This window comes from Haliotis rufescens, unplaced genomic scaffold, assembly GCF_023055435.1.
Source record: "Haliotis rufescens isolate VD_foot unplaced genomic scaffold, xgHalRufe1.0.p SCAF_13, whole genome shotgun sequence".
NCBI lineage: Eukaryota > Metazoa > Mollusca > Gastropoda > Lepetellida > Haliotidae > Haliotis > Haliotis rufescens.
In genome coordinates this window covers 32095468-32116696 of record NW_025963813.1, presented here as the reverse complement: position 1 = coordinate 32116696, position 21229 = coordinate 32095468, and the positions used below count along the sequence as shown (strand labels likewise).

General features: G+C 38.1%; 2 protein-coding genes across 2 annotated transcripts in view; both read right to left on the bottom strand.

Moving 5' to 3' along the window:
• The window catches only part of LOC124152853 (E3 ubiquitin-protein ligase mind-bomb-like), a 29898-nt gene extending 18781 nt beyond the window's left edge, over nt 1-11117 (bottom strand). The window contains exons 1-3 of the mRNA XM_046525905.2: nt 11049-11117; nt 4726-4975; nt 3894-4065 (exon numbers count right to left, since the gene is read on the bottom strand). Of these exons, the coding sequence (XP_046381861.2) occupies nt 3894-4065; nt 4726-4954 (401 nt within the window). The 5' untranslated portion in view covers nt 4955-4975; nt 11049-11117. The remainder of the gene's footprint in view (nt 1-3893; nt 4066-4725; nt 4976-11048) is intronic.
• An 8291-nt stretch (nt 11118-19408) lies between these two features.
• LOC124152855 (protein mono-ADP-ribosyltransferase PARP12-like) lies at nt 19409-19810 on the bottom strand. Its single transcript, XM_048394674.1, has one exon. The coding sequence runs from the start codon at nt 19808-19810 to the stop codon at nt 19409-19411; it is 402 nt and encodes a 133-aa protein (XP_048250631.1).
• Nucleotides 19811-21229: the final 1419 nt, after the last annotated feature.

The window sequence follows — 21229 nt, the reverse complement described above, 5'->3', positions numbered from 1 at the left end:
GAAGCCCATCTGGTGTACCCCGCCGCGACATCGCTTGATGATTGACTGCCAAAAGCGGCGTAAATCCATACTCACTCACTTTTTAATAGCTTTAGGAAATGAGATTTCATGCTTAGAAGCATTATAATACTTTTCATAGTTTCTATAGCTAATGACCTTTTTCACACTTCGCCACTTCCGGTTTGAAAGCGAGGCTTGGGAGCAAAGGGTGACGCCTGCATAGCACATGATACATATGGCGATGTCAACAAAACAACCGGGACAAACTGTGACAATTTGACCACGCCAATACGACCACGGCAACATTTATGGTAAGTATTGAACACCTCACATTCTTATCAATGACAAAGAATTCTATTGTCATCTGGTCTCCTCACTGAAGTAAGTGAGTCTAGACTTTCTGTTGTGATTTCAATTTCATATATCTATGACCACCTGGTAACCAACACCGAGTGCCGTACACAATAGCTGAACAACGACTAAATACAAATCCTACTGGAATTGTGTAATGAATTATTCACTGTTTACGCACCATTCACTAGAAGTTATAGATTCATTTGTTTTAGTCAAGGTGTGAGTTTGAACAACGTTGCGAGCTGTACTTGAAGTCAGCTGGGTCTTTGGCGAGTAGAAACTATTGACCTTTGACCAAGTCCAGATAGATGTCAGAAATTAACTAAATTGATATGTTTATTTTGTTTATCTTATCGTAACCTATTAAGAATTTACAATCATACCAAAACAGAATTTGCATCAGTTTTGATTTGATGTTAACTGTAATGCACTTAAATACATTCTAATAAAATATTTGATCTCCAGATCTGCTGGTGCTGCTCTGACCGTGAACAGAAGTTATCTTAATTGTCAATTATTAGTTGGTATGAGGTGTATTATTTCTACAGAATTATTACAAAGAGGGTTTTGACATAAATAAAATAATATGCGGTTTTACCAAACATTATATTTACTTCTCTGTACAAATATAATCATGTCATTAAATGAACAAACACCCAACTAATTAATGGGCAGTACATGTTCAATCTACATGTGAATCCATGTTATCGTTATGTAATGTACGGAAACAGATACGTCTTAAACAGAGATATTTCAAGTTTTGAAACAAAGACGGAGTTAACAGAAACAGACAGAAATTATGGGTGTTGTGTAATTCCCATGGCTATTACAATCATAACTCATTCATTCTCTTTGTCTGTGTTTTACTATGAAATCTATCTGGTTTTATGTACGCAAACATGTTTTGACAGTTTTAGAATTATTATTATTAGATTATTATTCATGGATATGTTATATGATAGTTGTGCTTAATGTGTCAGTGTGCAATAATTATATTATTATGATGTAATATTTATTTGTAAAGATTAACAATCTTTATAACATTATTTGTTTCAATCAAGTCAAGTGTTGTGATCATTTTGATAATTTGAAAAATTCAATCAGGACAATAAATATAAAAAATACATTGAGGAAATGTTTTTTTTTGTGTCAAATAATCATAATACTATGTATTTATCTCATCTTGTGAGAGCTGATATTTTCAATTTAAGTAAACCACAAGATGAGATAAACATTTTATTTGACTAAAAATACAAGTCTTATTCAAATTATATTTTCTTTGTGACCCTACCCTAAAAACCATTGTGTCAATGAGTGAGTGAGTGAGTATGGTTTTACGCCGCTTTTAGCAATATTCCAGCAATATCACGGCGGGGGACACCAGAAATGGGCTTCACACATTGTACCCATGTCGGGAATCGAACCCGGGTCTTCGGCGTGACGAGCGAACGCTTTAACCACTAGGCTACCCGACCGCCCCTTGTGTCAATGAGACACACTGACGTTATCTCACGCCAGCGGAATTATGTGTTCAGCATGTTCATACTGAACAAGGTATTTCATGATTACATACACAAAGCAAATATCAACACATGTCAACAAAAAATACCTGTGTGCCGTTGTACAAAGCTATCTTAGCGCTGAGGTGATCGTAACTCCCATACCTGAACATAGACTTACGACACTCGTAGCGCTAAGGTTGTTTTGTACAACGGCGCCCTGCTCATATAAACAAGAGTGGCTTTGTATGTCATTGATATAAAGAACTGTAGTACATTCTGTGTCACTAGAGTGATGCATCTGTTGTGTTTACGAACTCTATACAGTTTGGGTTTTAGACATATCAAACGAATTGATTCAAGATTGTTCTACAGTAGCATGTTATGTTATTCACTGTGATTAATTTTCCCCAAACTTCTCTGTTCAGAAAAATAGGGAAAATTGTTTGCTGAATAAAAATATATTGAGAAAAGATGAATATGCATTGTATATAAAAATATCATAGAAGTAGAACTTTTATTACAATATTGAAATATAAATTTCAGACTTTGAGTCCAGAGAGACAATGCAACACAGTGAATATCTACACAGCCTACAGTGTTCCCTCTCGTTATAAGCGTGTTCGTTTACTGTATCGGAAATCCGAAAGATTTTAGAGAGCTGCACATTTGACATTCACTAATATCCAACATTAAGTTTGATCAGAATCATTTAATTGAACCTACAAAACTTTTATTTACCTGATGGGGTTACAGGAATGGATTTTTATTATTGGGTTTATAAGCAGTCCAAATTAAAATTAAAGTTATTCCTTGAATATATTGTCAGGTTTTGGAAATAAAAATGATTGAGGATGATATGTCAGATAGATATTTTCCAGATCCACTTAGACATTATATTACTGACTGGACATCCGGTGGAACAATTATTATTTCTCCAAGATGATATTTTATTCTAGATTTGGGGTAAATGTTGGTATATTCATAGATCCAAGTAAAATATAACACCACTTATATTTGTTTGCTGGCAGATAATATTATTAAATTGTGATAATATCTGAAAAAGGGTGAACATTATGAAGATATTCAGAGCATGCTGAAAATTTTGTGTGATATCTTAATCTTTTAATGGTTGAAATCACATGATCAAAATCAGTGTCAAATAAAGAATATACAAAAGTTTGAAAGAAGAAAAGGTCACATATACTAATGTCACACTGACCGAAGTGTAACAAAATATATCTACAGATCTATATCACAACCTTAATTAATCCATTGACAAGGCTTCTATTGACATTAGGAAATTTAACAAATAATGAATTATTGTCCTGCTAAGACTAAATAGGGACACCATTAAATGTAAAATATCTTCTGTGTTAGACATAGAGGATATCATTTTATTGGTTGATATGTCTTTATGTGAAACACGGATACATGGAGTCTCCATCAAACTACCTAGAAATCCAACACAAACCGAACCGCAAAAAGGATTTTACTAGATTTCTAAGTGATCAAAATAACTTATGTAGAAAATACTAACAAGGTGGTGAGGTGAAATGGGGTTTAACGTCGCGTCGAAGATTATTGCACTTATATAGTGACGTGCATGTACGTGTGTGTGTTTGTGTGGCTGCTTGTACTAGGCCGGACTGATGCCGATTTATAGTGCTAGCCCACTGAGATACCATGCCGCAGTTTAACATGAATACCCCACTCAGACACAGTATACTGACTCCGACCACTCTACCACTAGACCACGGAGGCGGTCTAAATACTAACAAAATAAGTTTGCCTCAGGTTTGGCGGTCCGACTGCAATTTGTTGGGAACAGGAAAACGTTTCTCTACCCAGACGATAAAGAATGTCTGGAAACAGTGACACTATTCTATCTGAGACCCCCAACACCCCATCTACCCACCTGCACCCAACGAATATTTTACTGACAATCCCGAATTTGATTTGCATTTCATAGATGGTTTCTAATTTGTTTACTTCTACCCTGTGACGATGAACAGGTGTGATACTGAGCCGCATACTCACAGTGGTGAGTTGTTGGTGAGACACCGGAGGAAGGCGTGGTCCGTCGCATGGCGTTCCGTGTTGTAGCACAGAGTACATAAGTCAAAGTCCGTGCATTGCGAACACTTCCATCTCATTCCTGCAATGTTATCCTCCCCACACCCGTCACATATGAAGCCTTTATGTTGAACTCCTTTACAATAAACAAAGGCCCATTACAGAGATGGGAGCACATTCTGTGAGTTACCATCTTTTTACACAGAATATCTTTTGAAGGGTATACAGAACAGACTGATCGAAAATGGAAACATGAAATTACGTATTTCCGCTAAATGTAAAAAAGCTCATCAAGTCACACCTAAAGGCTGGAAGAGCTAAAATGACACGTGGTCTAAACAATTCAAAATGAAAATCGCTATTTTGTATCTCACAAAACAATTAATTCAGTGAGTTCAAATTGATCCGTGCTTTTATTGAACTCAATCTTCCATTCAAGCCATGTATGTCTTTTGTGATGGAATTTGATGACTACTTTGAATCTGACACAACACTATACAATTGAACAAACCTGACAAAACCATTTCCATATTCATAAAAAAATCGTGTCGATTGTACTATTTAAGTACTGTTCAAATGAGTAATATAACTTTAAACCTTGTTTACTTCATTATTAATATCACAATAATAATTATTAATAATTTACACACTGAAACAGATAGAATTTTATTAAGAGACAAGATATTTATTTTCGGTCACTGATCCAAAGTACGCATTTGTCTCTGAATGGAGCTGTAAAGTTTTCTTTTCTTATACAAGATGTCAGATAACCTTCAGATATGAAAGTTTTTCTCACCTGTAGGCCCCGAGTCAAACACCAGCAGCTCGAACTTGCTGTCAAACCCTGCCCGGTACTGGAACTCACGGCCACTGTCCCAGAAAACGGTCACTTTGCCTTTTGCCCAATCAGAAGCCTCTATCTTGACGACAGTTCCCACGTGACCTTCACCGCCATCTTGGTCTCTCCCCGCCCAATCAGGACCTCTGACCACCCTGATGCCCGGACATGGGTAGGTAGCGGTCATCGTGTGCGGACACTATGGAGGCTATGACAGACAATGAGTTACAAAATCCGCAATAGCTGGAAACGCTGGTAAAAGTTCAGCCTCTGGACGCCTGACGCCTGGACAGGGGTAAGTTTGTTTGTTTGTTGTTTAACGCCGCACTCAGCATTCCAGCTATATGAAGGCGGTCTGTAAATAATCGAGTCTGGACCAGACAATCCAGTGATTGACATCATAAGCATCGATCCACGCAATTGGGATACGATGACATGCATGAACCAAGTCAGAGATCCTGACCACCCGAACCCGTTAGTCGCCTTTTACAGCAAGTATGGGTTGCTGAAGACCTATTCTACCCCGGATCTTCACGGGTCGGACAGGGGTAAATAGCTGTCATCGTTTTGGGCTGTGGAGTCATAGGTAGACACGTGCTATTGAAGAAACAAATGAAAGTAAACCATGGTTTATGCATTTGAATATCGTGTAATTGGTGATGGCTACGCTGCGAAACCGGCTCTGGCATCTGCAAGTCATCATTATAAACGGAATTAGAACTCAAAGCAAATACAAATGAAACTCAATTTATTGAAACCGAAGCCGCCATCACAGCTTATAATAGAACTATGTTTTGTTAATCACAGTTGCAATCTCCCTATTTACATTTCCTTTGTCATGTCGGTCATATCAGATAAATGAGTGTTGTTGCTACTAGTTGGAGGCTAGGCCACCAGGTGTTAATCGGGAGGACAACTGATCAAGTCATCTAATTCTAAGTTGCCTGAAACCGAGAAGCCTATCATCCAGGGTTCGAATCCCAGATTCACCATGATGAAGTGTCGAGGTTTGTCGGTGCCATAACCGTGCTCCTGGGTGTCCCAAAAGTAGTAAATAAATAATGAATATGATAACAAAACAATACGATGACGTAACCACAAACAGTGAAATGCTTACCAAGAAACAAGACTTGACACAATAAGGACAAGACCTGTGACAGTAAAACAATAAGCTGATAAGACCCAAAACAGAAAGAAAACACGTAACAACAAAACCAGATAAACAACGATCAAATGACAACTTCACACCAAGCACTGAATCAATCAACTGACACATGGCCCCAAAGAGTGAATCAATCAACTGACAACATGGCCTCAAACGGTGAATCAATCAACTGACAACATGACCCGAAACGGTGAATCAATCAACTAACAACATAGCCCGAAGCAGTGAATCAGTCAACTGACAACATGGCCCCTAACAGTGAATCAATCAACTGACAAAATGATCCAAAACGGTGAATCAGTCAACTAACAACATGGCCCGAAACAGTGAATCAATCAACTGACAACATGACCCAAAACGGTGAATCAATCAACTAACAACATGGCCCGAAGCAGTAAATCAGTCAACTGACAACATGGCCCGAAAACGGTGAATCAATCAACTGACAACATGACCCGAAACTGTGAATCAATCAACTAACAACATGGGCCGAAACAGTGAATCAATCAACTGACAACATGACCCAAAACGGTGAATCAATCAACTAACGACATGGCCCCAAACAGTGAATCAATCAACTGACAACATGGCCTGAAACAGTGAATCAATCAACTGACAACATGACCCAAAACGGTGAATCAATCAACTAACGACATGGACCCAAACAGTGAATCAATCAACGGACAACATGACCCGAAATGGTGAATCAATCAACTGACAACATGACCCGAAACAGTGAATCAATCAACGGACAACATGGCCCCAAACAGTGAATTAATCGACAAGATGACCTGCAAAAGTAAACAATCATCTGACACAATGGCCTGAAACAGTAAATCAATCAACTGACAACATGACCCGAAACTGTAAATCAATCAACTGATAACATGGCCCAAGACAGTGAATCAATCAACTGACAACATTGCCCCAAACAGGGAATCAATCAACTGACAACATGGCCCCAAACAGGGAATCAATAAACAACATGACCTGAAACAGTGAATCAATCAACTGACACCATGACCTGCAACAGTAAATCAATCAACTGAAAACATGACTCGAAACGGTGAATCATTCAACTGACAACATTACCCCAAACAGTGAATCAATCAACTGACAACATTACCCCGAAGAGTGAATCAATCAACTGACAACATGGCCTATAACATTAAATCAATCAACTGACAACATGACCCAAAACAGTGAATCAATCAATTGACAACATTACCCCAAAACAGTGAATCAATCTACCGACAACATTACCCCAAACAGTGAATCAATCAACTGACAACATGACCCCAAACAGTGAATCGATCAACTGACAACATGGCCCCAAACAGTTAATCAGTCAACTGACAACATGGCCCCAAAGAGTGAATAAATCAACTGACAACATGGCCCCAAACAGTTAATCAGTCAACTGACAACATGGCCCCAAAACAGTGAATCAATCAACTGACAACATTACCCTAAACTGTGCATCAATAAACAACATGACCTGAAACAGTGAATCAATCAACTGACACCATGACCTGCAACAGTAAATCAATCCACTGATAACATGGCCCGAAGCTGTGAATCAGTCAACTGACAACATGACCTGCAACAGTAAATCAATCAACTGACAACATGACCTGCAACAGTAAATCAGTCAACTGACAACATGACCTGCAACAGTAAATCAATCACCTGACAACATGTCCCGAAACAGTGAATCAATCAACTGACAACATGACCCGAAACAGTGAATCGATCAACTGACAACATGACCCGAAACAGTGAATCGATCAACTGACAACAAGGCCCGAAACAGTGTATCAATCAACTAACAACATTGCCCAAAACAAATAATCAGTCAACTAACAACATGGCCCGAAACAGTGAATCAATCAACTGACAACATGGCCTGAAACAGGGAATCAGTCAACTAATAACATGGCCCCAAACAGTGAATCAATCGACAAGATGACCTGAAACAGTGAATCAATCAACTAACAACATGGCCCCAAACAGTAAATCAATCCACTGATAACATGACTCGAAACGGTGAATCAATCAACTGACAACATGACCTGCAACAGTAAATCAATCAACTGACACCATGACCTGCAACAGTAAATCAATCACCTGACAACATGGCCCGAAGCTGTGAATCAGTCAACTGACAACATGACCTGCAACAGTAAATCAATCAACTGACACCATGACCTGCAACAGTAAATCAGTCAACTGACAACATGACCTGCAACAGTAAATCAATCACCTGACAACATGGCCCGAAACAGTGAATCGATCAACTGACAACAAGGCCCGAAACAGTGTATCAATCAACTAACAATATTGCCCAAAACAAATAATCAGTCAACTAACAACATGGCCCGAAACAGTGAATCAATCAACTGACAACATGGCCTGAAACAGGGAATCAGTCAACTAATAACATGGCCCCAAACAGTGAATCAATCGACAAGATGACCTGAAACAGTGAATCAATCAACTAACAACATGGCCCCAAACAGGGAATCAATCAATTGACAAGATGACCCGAAGCAGTAAATCAATCAACTGATAACATGGCCCCAAACAGTGAATCAATCGACAAGATGACCTGAAACAGTGAATCAATCAACTGACAACATGGCCTGAAACAGGGAATCAGTCAACTAATAACATGGCCCCAAACAGTGAATCAATCGACAAGATGACCTGAAACAGTGAATCAATCAACTAACAACATGGCCCCAAACAGGGAATCAATCAATTGACAAGATGACCCGAAGCAGTAAATCAATCAACTGATAACATGGCCCAAAACAGTGAATCAATCGACAAGATGACCTGAAACAGTGAATCAATCAACTGACACCATGACCTGCAACAGTAAATCAATCAACTGAATAGATGACTCGAAACAGTGAATCAATCAACTGACAACATGGCCCCAAACAGTGAATCAATCAACTGACAACATGGCCCAAAACAGTGAACCAATCAACTAACAACATGACCTGAAACAGTGAATCAAGCAACTGATAACATGACTCGAAACGGTGAATCAATCAACTGACAACATGGCCTAAAACATTACATCAACCAACTGAGAACAAGACCTGCAACAGTAAATCAATCAACTGACTCCATGACCTGCAACAGTGAATCAATCACCTGACAACATGACCTGCAACAGTAAATCAATCAACTGACAACATGACCTGCAACAGTAAATCAATCAACTGACAACATGGCATGAAACAGTGAATCAATCAACTGACAACATGACCTGCAACAGTAAACCAATCACTTGACAACATGACCTGCAACAGTAAATCAATCAACTGACACCATGACCTGCAACAGTAAATCAATCAACTGACAACATGACATGCAACAGTAAATCAATCAACTGACAACATGACCTGCAACAGTAAATCAATCATCTGACAACATGGCCCGAAACAGTGAATCAATCAACTGACAACATGACCCGAAACAGTGAATCGATCAACTGACAACAAGGCCCAAAACAGTGTATCAATCAACTAACAACATTGCCCAAAACAAATAATCAGTCAACTAACAACATGGCCCGAAACAGTGAATCAATCAACTGACAACATGGCCTGAAACAGGGAATCAGTCAACTAATAACATGGCCCCAAACAGTGAATCAATCGACAAGATGACCTGAAACAGTGAATCAATCAACTAACAACATGGCCCCAAACAGGGAATCAATCAATTGACAAGATGACCCGAAGCAGTAAATCAATCAACTGATAACATGGCCCAAAACAGTGAATCAATCGACAAGATGACCTGAAACAGTGAATCAATCAACTGACACCATGACCTGCAACAGTAAATCAATCAACTGAATAGATGACTCGAAACAGTGAATCAATCAACTGACAACATGGCCCAAAACAGTGAATCAATCAACTAACAACATGACCTGAAACAGTGAATCAATCAACTGATAACATGACTCGAAACGGTGAATCAATCAACTGACAACATGGCCTAAAACATTACATCAACCAACTGAGAATAAGACCTGCAACAGTAAATCAATCAACTGACTCCATGACCTGCAACAGTGAATCAATCACCTGACAACATGACCTGCAACAGTAAATCAATCAACTGACAACATGACCTGCAACAGTAAATCAATCAACTGACAACATGGCATGAAACAGTGAATCAATCAACTGAAAACATGACCTGAAACAGTGAATCAATCACCTGACAACATGACCTGCAACAGTAAATCAATCAACTGACAACATAGCCTAAAAAATTACATCAACTAACTGAGAACAAGACATGCAACTGTAAATCAATCAACTGACACCATGACCTGCAACAGTAAATCAATCAACTGACAACATGACCTGCAACAGTAAACCAATCACTTGACAACACGACCTGCAACAGTAAATCAATCAACTGACACCATGACCTGCAACAGTAAATCAATCAACTGACAACATGACATGCAACAGTAAATCAATCAACTGACACCATGACCTGCAACAGTAAATCAATCAACTGACAACATGGCCTGCAACAGTAAACCAATCACTTGACAACATGACCTGTAACAGTAAATCAATCAACTGACACCATGACCTGCAACAGTAAATCAATCAACTGACACCATGACCTGCAACAGTAAATCAGTCAACTGACAACATGACCCGAAATTGTGAATCAATCAACTGACTACAGGGAAACAACACCAGGGACAAGATATACTTCAACTGTTTAAAGTTAAACAGCGACTAACTCCAGTCTAACCCACCAGGCCGAGGACACGTCAATTATCAGGTCATCTATTTATATTTCCAAGTCAGCCCAAATAAACATCCACACTTAATACAAATAGTATCATATCATTTTTAACGTATATGTTTCAGTTGAGGATCACGCATTCCGTTTGGGCTAATAGACAGCACTGCCGTGACATGTTGTGCTGTAGACGATGTCGACATGACAAGATCGAACACGCTCAGTTCCCATATTCCCACAATAACACAACGTATTCTGAGTGTCTAATGTATAACCTGGAGCTTTATTATGATTATGATTGTGTTATTATGAAAATCAGACTTACCTAGATATCACAAATGTGATACACACACACTCAATGAGACGGACTTCCTTATGAACACTACGATCGACTAAATCGAAAGTAGAAACACAAACTTGGCTTTATGCCAGCTGGAAAACTCAGCAACGGAAATAACTATAAATGCGAAACAGGCATATCTGTCACCGGAGAGGCCGTTTCAGCAGACAGCACATATTGATGGGTTTTAGATATCGTTACTGACGTCAGCACAGTCTAGTGGGTTTAAATGCCACCTCTGTGCGGCGGCTCAATGGGTTATAAATGTGACGGTTGCTCAAAAGGTGTAGCTATAAATGTGTCTCCTCGATTGCTTTGTAAATCTGAACAATGTTATCGCGTGATTGGACGAAAGGAGTCTGCATCGAATTAAATACGGAGGGAGTCTTGGGAGGATTTGAAATTCAGGTTCGGTTCCAGTTGGCGTCTATTTGAGGAGGGGCATCCTGGGCGGGAGGGGGATGAGGGGATCCGGGACGGGAGGTGGCGGTCTTTGGAGACCAACCTGTGATGTAGGTGCTAGTCAGTGTCGACCCGCATTGAAAGAAATAGAGTTGCTATAATATATAATTATCAACTTTAAAGTTCATTGCACTTATCTAGCAATTAACATGCATGCGCGTGCGCGTGTGTGTGTGGTTGCTTGAAATAATCCCAACTTATACCGCTTTATTTTTAGTGTTAGTCCACCGAGAAACTAAGCAACAGTTGTAAACACGCATATCCCACTCAGACACACACTAAACAATCCTTGTTGGTCCACCTTGATGCCGAGTGCCAGGCGCGGTAACAACAAATACCATCTTTTATCGTCTGTCGGTATGACGCGGCTAGGGGATTTAAAGGGCAAGTTCACACGGAAATTAACCTATTTTTCTTGTACTTTTTCCACATTAAAAGTGTTAACCTAGAAGTGTCATAGACAAAAATATAAAAATATCACAATTAATTAACATATTTTTCGCATTAAAACGATTTATATTTTTCACATTTACCAAGTGTTCTATTTCCACAACAAAAACACCATGGCTTATGCCCCTTGCAATATGACGTCATTGGTGCCAATTGATAAACATTATGACGTCATCATGCTTTGTTAGAGCCGCTTCACGTGGTGTAGGTCTAGATGTGTGATTCTAGCGTCTCAGATGCCAGCCAGCATAGTGTCATGCTGAGTCACCACTGCGACGGAGTGTGTCGTAGGCCATGTTGTTTTACCGCAAACTGGTACTTGATATCTTTTGCGTTGAGAATAGACAGGGACCCAGTTGAATTGGCACCAATTACGTCATAATCTAAGGGGGATAACTCAGGCCTGTTTAGCTCGAAAAACGAAGGCCTCATAACGGCATATCATTTTCACACTATTGTGAGCTTCCTACTTTCACTGTGAAAAAAATGAGTGTATATTTTCAAACACAGATACTAATTAATTCTAAAATTGCGTTTTGTTTAGAAAAGAAAGAAAGTGATTTTTGCGTGTACACTTCCCCTTTAACCACTGATCTTCCGCTCTCCTGACAGATACCCTATCCACTGGACCACGGAGGCGGTCGTGTTTATATGAAATAGTAAATAAGCTCGGATATGATTTTATACCTGTTTCTGACCTATCTGGTCGCTCATTGCAGATGAAAGCCTTGATTCCTAGATGTGGGCATGCTGATCTGGTATAGATCACAGAATACGAAGACCCGTGTTCCTGTTCGCAGTTGCGTCCCTTTGCTTCCAGAATCCCATGATTGTTGGTTCGAATCCCCGATACAGCCCGGTAATGACACCTGATTTGTCAGCACAATGCACTGTATGTTAGCCAGTTTCATCTTAAGTTTAACTGATTTAACTGATATACTGTAAAAAGAACCGTTAAATTCACTTACTCCATTGCATATTTCGTTAAAATGTGAACAGTTGATAAATACTTTCGAACCATTTATCTATTTATTTATTAATATATTTATTTCTTTCTTATTAATTGTATCTTCTTACAACTTATTTGTACCTTTATTACAATTATTACAATTTTTCTCGTCAATTATTTCAGTTGTCTTTCTTTATTCCTTTGGTCAAATTTGTCCTATTATCATCGTTACCATTATGTTAATCATCTAGATAAAAAACTTACGTTTTCTACCCAATAATAAATACAACATATGTTTGTTTCCACCATTTCAACAAAGCAGTCTCTGCAACAAATCACTAAAATACATCAACATGATTTATGTCCACAGAAATGAAAATATAAAGGATTAATAAACAAACAAACACATGATTTTTCTATATTTATTATAATGATTTCAAATTGACGTGTTAAAGTATATAACCATAATTATAGTATATGATTCGCAATGGTGTCAGGAGATTGCATATGTCTGCGACTTGTATGTACAACGAAAGAGAACAATTATGTGTATACAATCACTCACATGGAGACATCTAAACTACCACATCAAGCTTACAGAATGTTCAAATTTACCCAAGATGCTTGACAAAACTCGGCTGCAAAGATACAAAATATTTTGCTTAAACTGGATTTTGGAAAAGTATTGAAACATTTGGGAACACCGACTTCTTGTCAGAATTCAAACAAAGACTTGTAATCTTGTTCAGGACTGCCAATCATCACTTTATTCGAACCGAAAATGTTCATATACATGTACATATCATGCGCCAAATCACTTCTTGATGTCGAAATATATCTAACACTGGACTTACCGCTTCATATTTCGGACTTTATTAGCGAAATTCCGACGCAACAAGTTTAATCTGCTAATTGAAACTGGGGGTAACCTTTTTACACGACGAACATGATGCACTTTACACAATAATGCAAAACCCTGACCCAGGATTTACGCCCCTGTCGTCCATATCATTTCGTCCAACCTCGACACTGGTAAATACATACAAATAGTTATAACGAAAAGCAACATGCTGAAACAATGGACACTACACACCCTAGCGGTGTAATGCATTGATCCACTAGTCACACATACCTCTCCGCCCAACAGCCATATTGACATTACTAAAAACTTAAAGTATAAAAAGAATTATTTTTAATTCCCATGCGTATTGCAATCATAACTCATTAATTCCCTTTGTTTAATTGTGAAACCCATCTGGTTTTATGTCAACAAACATGTTTTGAAACTTTTAAAACAAAAAGATTTCTTTTGTGCAAGCAATTGCCATGTATTATTGATTATTAATCATATCAATTCATATATAAGAATATAGTTGTGCTTACTGTGTCATTTTGCAATAATTATATTGTTATGATGTAATATTTTACTATTGTTAACAATCTTTAGAACTTTAGTTTATTTCAATCAAGTCAAGTGGTGTGATCATTTTGATATTTTTTTATAATTCAATCAAAACGAGAAAATTAAAAAAATATAAATACATAGAAGAAATTTGTTTTCCTTGTCAAATAACGATGATAGCATGAATTTATCTCATGCTCCTTGTATGCATGCTCCTTGTGAAAACTCATCCTTTTTCTTCTTCGAATGTACCTTATATGATGATTTTAGGGAGACATTACTGACAGCTATCGATAATCTTGGAGGACAAAAAACTCTACATAGTATTCTTTTTGGTGATCCAAACTTAGATGTTTCCTGAATACAAAAATATTCTTGTCTGTACACAAATTTATAGAAACGACTAACAGATTTAGTAGCTAGCATATTATTGTTTCCAAACTGTTATTCATTAATATTGTTAAATCTATATTCAACACTAAAATGTATAATATTAGGATATGTATGAGATGCACACTGTCTTCACTTTCCAGCACATTGTACATATCCTTCATATGAGCACTGTATATATATTGCGCACTATGTTTCCACAATGGGAAGCTTCAACTGTAAATTGTTCATTTTCATTATGCAATATTATGTATAACTGTATATAGGGAGAAGGCGGTAATAAGTGCTGCCCTTTGTCTTTTTGGACAATAAAATATGTTTAATAATATTTCATCTTTATGATCTGACAAAGTTTATATTTTCAAGTCAAGATATCAACTTTAGTAAACCACATGAAGGGATAAACACTGCATTTGACAAAATAAATTCAAGTCTTATATTTTCTTTGTGATCTTCATGACCTTACTCATAAAACCATAGTGTCAATGAGGCAGACTGACTGTCGGTGTGACAAAACGTGATATTTCACCTGATTTTCACTCCAGCGAAAGTATGTTTTCAACATGGTTAGACTAAACAAAGTATTTCATAATTAAATACATACCAGTAATGCAAATATCAAAACGTGTTTAATTAAAACAAGAGTGAATTTCTGTGTGACATTAATATAAAGAGCTTTAGTACACTGTCATTAAATTGATGCATCTGTTGAGTTTACTATTTACAAAGAATATACTGTTTGAGTTTTCGACATATCAGATGAATTGATGCCTTCAAGAATGTTCTTAAGTAGCATGTAAAGTTACACACTGTGATTAAATTTCCTTAAACTTCTCTATTTCAGAAGAATGTTGTTTTCTAAATAAGCAATATTTTGAGAGAAGGTGAATATGCATTGTTTATAAAAAATGTTATTGAAGTAGGAATATTATAACAATATTATTGAATTATTCATTTCAGGCCAGGGAGTCAACACAATGAAGTACTAGTATCCGGTGACGGATGTCTGGAGGAGCTTTCTGCTGACAGTAACACAATGGTTACAATGTGCGTCCTGTCAAAGGACGAGGAAGTGAAAAGCCATAATCATTTAATCAACAAATGTGCTTCCTGTCATATTTCACTTAAATAGGACGAGGAAGTGAAAAGCCTTATTCACTCACAAATCAACATGGCCAATATTTATCGGACACTGAAAAAGCACATTGTACCATTTGTTTACAAGCAAGAAAATTATTTTCTCCTGGAATTTAATAGGTGCTTTTGACTGACAAAGACAACCAGTCCATGTTAAGTTTTGAAAACTTATATTGTGAGAAATAAAGATATGAAAATTTTGGTTTGTTTTTCTTTGTTAAATATGAGAAATCCAGATTGTTCCATCAACATAATTTGTACCGATACATATATTTTATCTTGGCTTGATTACCGATTGAAGTTGATTCCTTTATATCTTTTGTTATTTTATCTGTACTCATATCTATTCAGGATAAATGTATTAGTAGCTTCCTTTTGATATACAATTACCTATCATCATACAGGATTAGGTGAGGGTTTTCAAGAAGTTGGTAGTTGTATCAATTCTTATATTTCTTAATTTCATACATTATTTATATTTATCAATTTTTAGTTTCCCTTTAACTTATTTTAAACAGTTTACACATTATTACTTTTGTCGTGCACGGTGCAATCTCAATCGCCAATAATCAGTTAAGTAAGTGATATTTGAAAGTATCATCTGTCATTGTACACACTGAATAGAGTTATCGCCCCTTCTGAATATTTATTTTGACACACGAGTTATTTTCATAGTTAACATTGTAATATGTTAAAATGAAAATCTTAGCAGAAAAAGTGTCTTTTGTCAACTGGACTCATGGCAAAACGATAGTGCGTTGTGCAGCAAACACCACTATGAAACGCGAAATAAACATGATCTCAATCTTGATCTAGAGTTCGCCAAGCCACGCATTGACTGAGCAATTTTGCAAAAGGAAACTGACGTGTTTCATGTTATGCGGTTTATTTACGATACAAAACTTCTGTCATTGAATGTACTGTCACATTGTATCTATATGCCGACGAGGTTATGTTAAAACAATCTATTTCTAAAATACGTATCTCGAAATGCACCTTTCGATTCACTTCCGGGATCCTGACAGCAAAATGCTAATTCCAGTGTATTACAGACATATTTTAGTTGGACCTCATGATTTAATGTGAAATATCTTCTGTATTAGATACAGAGGATACCATTTTTTGTTTGTTTAAAATGTCCATCAGTTAAATGCACAACATGCTGTCTGTTCCCTATGAGCTGATACGACTCTCACTGCATGGAGTTATGCTCTCCAAGCCTCGTTTTCGATCCAAGATGGCGAAAGTGTGAAAAAGGTCAATAGACAGCACCAACAACCAGATGATCCACATTTAGGCTACTTCAGTCAGTGCTAATTAGGCCTTTTCGGAAACAACAAATATGTTTCTGTCTCTTCCCGAAAATACAATTTTTCATAACATCATTGAGCGCTTTAGACTAGGGCTATACATTGTAACTAGCAGCCTACAGAGAGTCGATCTGAAAATACTTCCATTGTTTTGATTCCCTCTCTTCGCTGTATAATAGAAGTCTAATCAACCTTTCCCATGGCCTGAATGAGCCACATTGTTTCACAAAAATCAAAGTCAGAAGATTTGTACATTTTAACTTTAAAAAAGAAATGATTTCAGAAATAACAAGGAAGAAATGGCGATAACTGCCAGTGGTCAGTAGGCGATGCATAAGTTAGGCCTATTTACAGACCTATACGCTTACGATCAAAACCCGAACAAATATGACGGCCACAAAATGCCGCCAGACTGAAATCTGGTCAAACATATACTGCTTGCCCTTGGTAATTACCCTTGGTATCCATAAAATAATAATAAGGAAAAAAGTCTTTGGCCTTCTTCATATCTATATACATCATGTTCTGTGGATCAAATATTAATATCAACACTGACGCTCAGTGGAAGTGACCGGCAAACTGCATTCAAAACCCCGCCACTTCTAATAATACGATACATTTAAATCATTTGACTATCTGCATGTACAGAAACACATCAACAAGCGGAGACTGCTTTTGAAAAATTAACTTACCTCATCCGAATTCACAGATCATCTGTCCAGTTCCAAATTCTGCACAATCACTTGGTTGTAATATGTCCAGAGTGAACTTAGATGGCTGGTGACAACACATCTTCCGCGACAATGTGACGTCATTCTGACGTCACTTCACGAGGCAACAGTTAAACCTTTCAGCAGTCGCTCTCACGTCTCAAAAAATGCGCGCCAATTGTTTTTAACTGTTATATTGCTTGTGACAACATTTAGTAGAGATGGTAGATCTACAAGTGGTTTCCTAAACATCATTTACAAAAAGTGTTGTAATGTCCAAAGCACAACGTTATCACAACTTTAATTTGCAACGTTGTTGTAACGTTGTGGAATAACGTTACAATGTAACGTAATACTAACGTTGTCATGGAGATACGCAATTACGTTCTGGAAATTTTAGTATTAAGAGATGAAAATTCAAATGCCGAATATAAAGAAAGGTAATGCATTACTACCTTGGTATTCTGACAAGTTCAGGTTGATTTTGATAAAGCAGTTCTATTCCTTTAAGGGAGGCGGTCGGGTAGCCTAGTGGTTAAAGCGTTCGCTTGTCACGCCGAAGACCCAGGTTCGATTCCTGACATGGGTACAATGTGTGAAGCCCATTTCTGGTGTCCCCCGCCGTGATATTGCTGGAATATTGCTAAAAGCGGCGTAAAACCAAACTCACTCCCTCACTCACTCTATTCCTTTATGACTATCGAGAAGCAAACTCTATAACGTTTCACCGACGTTTCAGAAACGTAGTTACAAAACGTTGTGTGATGACCGATGCACAACGTTTTCACAACGTGAATATATCACGACGTTACCAATCCACAACCTTTCCACAACGTTGTGACAACGTCGTGTGTTAGCTGGGTTGTTACAGAGTAAATGTGCCTAAAAATCTTCAAAATACAGATGTTTTCTGTCAAAGTGTTTCGTAGACATTTGAAATTTGGTTAAATCTGGGACAGATTGTACTACACCTTTCTTGACTCGTATGAGTTACATTTGATTACTTTGATCTCGGTCAGTTGTCATGTAAGTAAATGAATTTCTTTCTCTAAGATCCGGGGGCATGGGTGGCCCAGTCGTCTAAGGCGCCGCGATAAGCTGTGCAGAGTTGAGTCCCTTGGGCACGCCAGAAACTTGTGATTGTGGGTTCGAATCCCCGTTCGCCCCAATTATGTTTCTAGGTTTGTCAGCACCATACCCGTGCTCGTGGGTTTCACCGAAGTGGTAAACGTCTGGGACCTGCATCACTTCGGGCTTTCCTCCAACATTAAGCTGACACGCCGTGATATAACTGGAATACTGTTAAAAGCGGCGTTAAACCCAACTCACTCACTCTCTAAGATCCCTTCAGTTAAATAGAAGTGACAAAGCCCTTTCCATATCCATAAAATATCTGCTTAAAGCTCAGTCGGTTGTACGATTAAGACTATGTCATCAGCATTTGTTTATGAATCACTATCAAATAAGTAAACATAATAGTAATAGCAATGCACTTATCTAAAGCCAATACAAACACAGGGCGGACATAATGACAATCAGTAATATTCAATCAGATACTCTGGGTATATTTGACCTTCGCTGAAAATCACGTAGATCACGCTTGTTTCGCTATCACATGCTGAGTCAGCGAGTTTAGTTTTGTTGCTGGAATCCAACACAGGCGGACGTTTCAACTCTCGGTTTCCTTGCTTCGACTTCCCAACGAGAACTTTAGCCAAGAACATGAACCTGTGACGCCTTGCATCTTCTTTAGCGTAGCCATCAGAATACTTGGCGTCCACAGCAAAGTACGCCCCTTGGCCATAGAGGGCGCCCACTCTACTTCCGGCTAACCGGAAGTCGATGTTTTGGTGCGGGATGAGATCGGCTGAGTCTGGTGTGGTTCCGTGAAAGAGTTGCTTTTCATTGGCAAGACCACGGCCGTACTCACGTTCCATGTTGCCCTTGGCCCTGGAAGTAACAGAAATATGTTTGAGGCTACACGGACAATTGCAAGACGCAGAAGAGAATAGTTTTTTAAGCGAGTGGCACTGTGTTTTGAGAAAGCACCATAAGGTGAGGTGATGAGGTCGCGTCCAAAATTATTGCACTTATAAAGCGATGTGCATTCAAGTCTGATGCCGATTTATAGTGCTAGCTCACTGAGATACCATGCCGCAGTTAAACATGAATACCCCACTCAGACACAGTATACTGACTCCGAGCCGACCAGTCCTTGTTTTAGCCCCTTAATGCCGAGCGCCAGACAGGGTAACAACAAGTACCATCTTTAAACGTCTTTTGGTATGACGCTATCGGGGATCGAACACCGGACCTTTCGCTCTGCGGACGCTCTACCAGGCGGTCAGAAAGCACTATAACATGTACATATACGTGTATATAACAACCGCAAGACATAAGTAATAAGTCCAGCAATGTGCTGTTGTTGGTGAACTGTTTGTTGTTGTGATTTTGTGATCTGTTGTTGTTGTGCTCTTTTCAGGTGAACAATTGACTTGCCTTTGTGTTTGGATGTGTTTGTGACAGGTGCCAGCGTAGGGGCAGGATACGCTCACCTTTTCGCGAACACCTGGTATCATCCCTATTTGATCGTGATTCATACTCATGATATGGTCGGAATCGAACAATCGAGAGATTTCTTATGAATACCACAAGGTTTTTGTCGTTTTTATTGTATGCTTAACAAATTATAAGAAAGTATTAGTTCCCTGGTTGAAGCCTACAATAGTAATAGAACTCTGTCGTCATATGAGTGACAGCCGTCCTATTGTATTTAACTGAGCAGGTGTACATATTTCAGTTATCTGGATTTATCATCTTTTAGGGACTTAAATATCATATTTGTATTTTAAATATTAAATCGTCATTTCAATCCGAAGTAAGATCAATGACAAACGCATGATTTTGAAAGAAATATAAGAAATAAATAGTTGTCTGGTGTCATAACTGATTTTAAGTGATCCATATTTTCACCGCTATTTTCCTTTTACACCCAATGAAATTTGTTTCGTCGGATAATCGAGACTGGTTATTCTCTGGCGTTGAAGTTTTATATTTTCTTGTCCAATAACATGTTTTTACTTGAAAACGTTACCAAATTCTCTCCAATGAACATATCAAACTTTTTCAGGGCACAGGATGAGATACAAATGGTACATGACATGAGAAGCCAAATATCATCCCGGTATTTATATAAATGGCCCTAATGTGTTTGTAAAAGTATTGACTAAAAATGATTGTAAACTGTCGACTAACGGGATCGGATGGTGAGGTTCGCTGACTTGGTTCATGCAGGTCATCGTATCCCAATTGCGTGGATTGATGCTCATGATGTAAATCACTGGATTGTCTGGTCC

Coding starts and splice junctions, on each gene's coding strand:
- LOC124152855 (XM_048394674.1), bottom strand. CDS start 19,810: ATGGAACGTGAGTACGGCCGTGGTCTTGCCAATGAAAAGCAACTCTTT.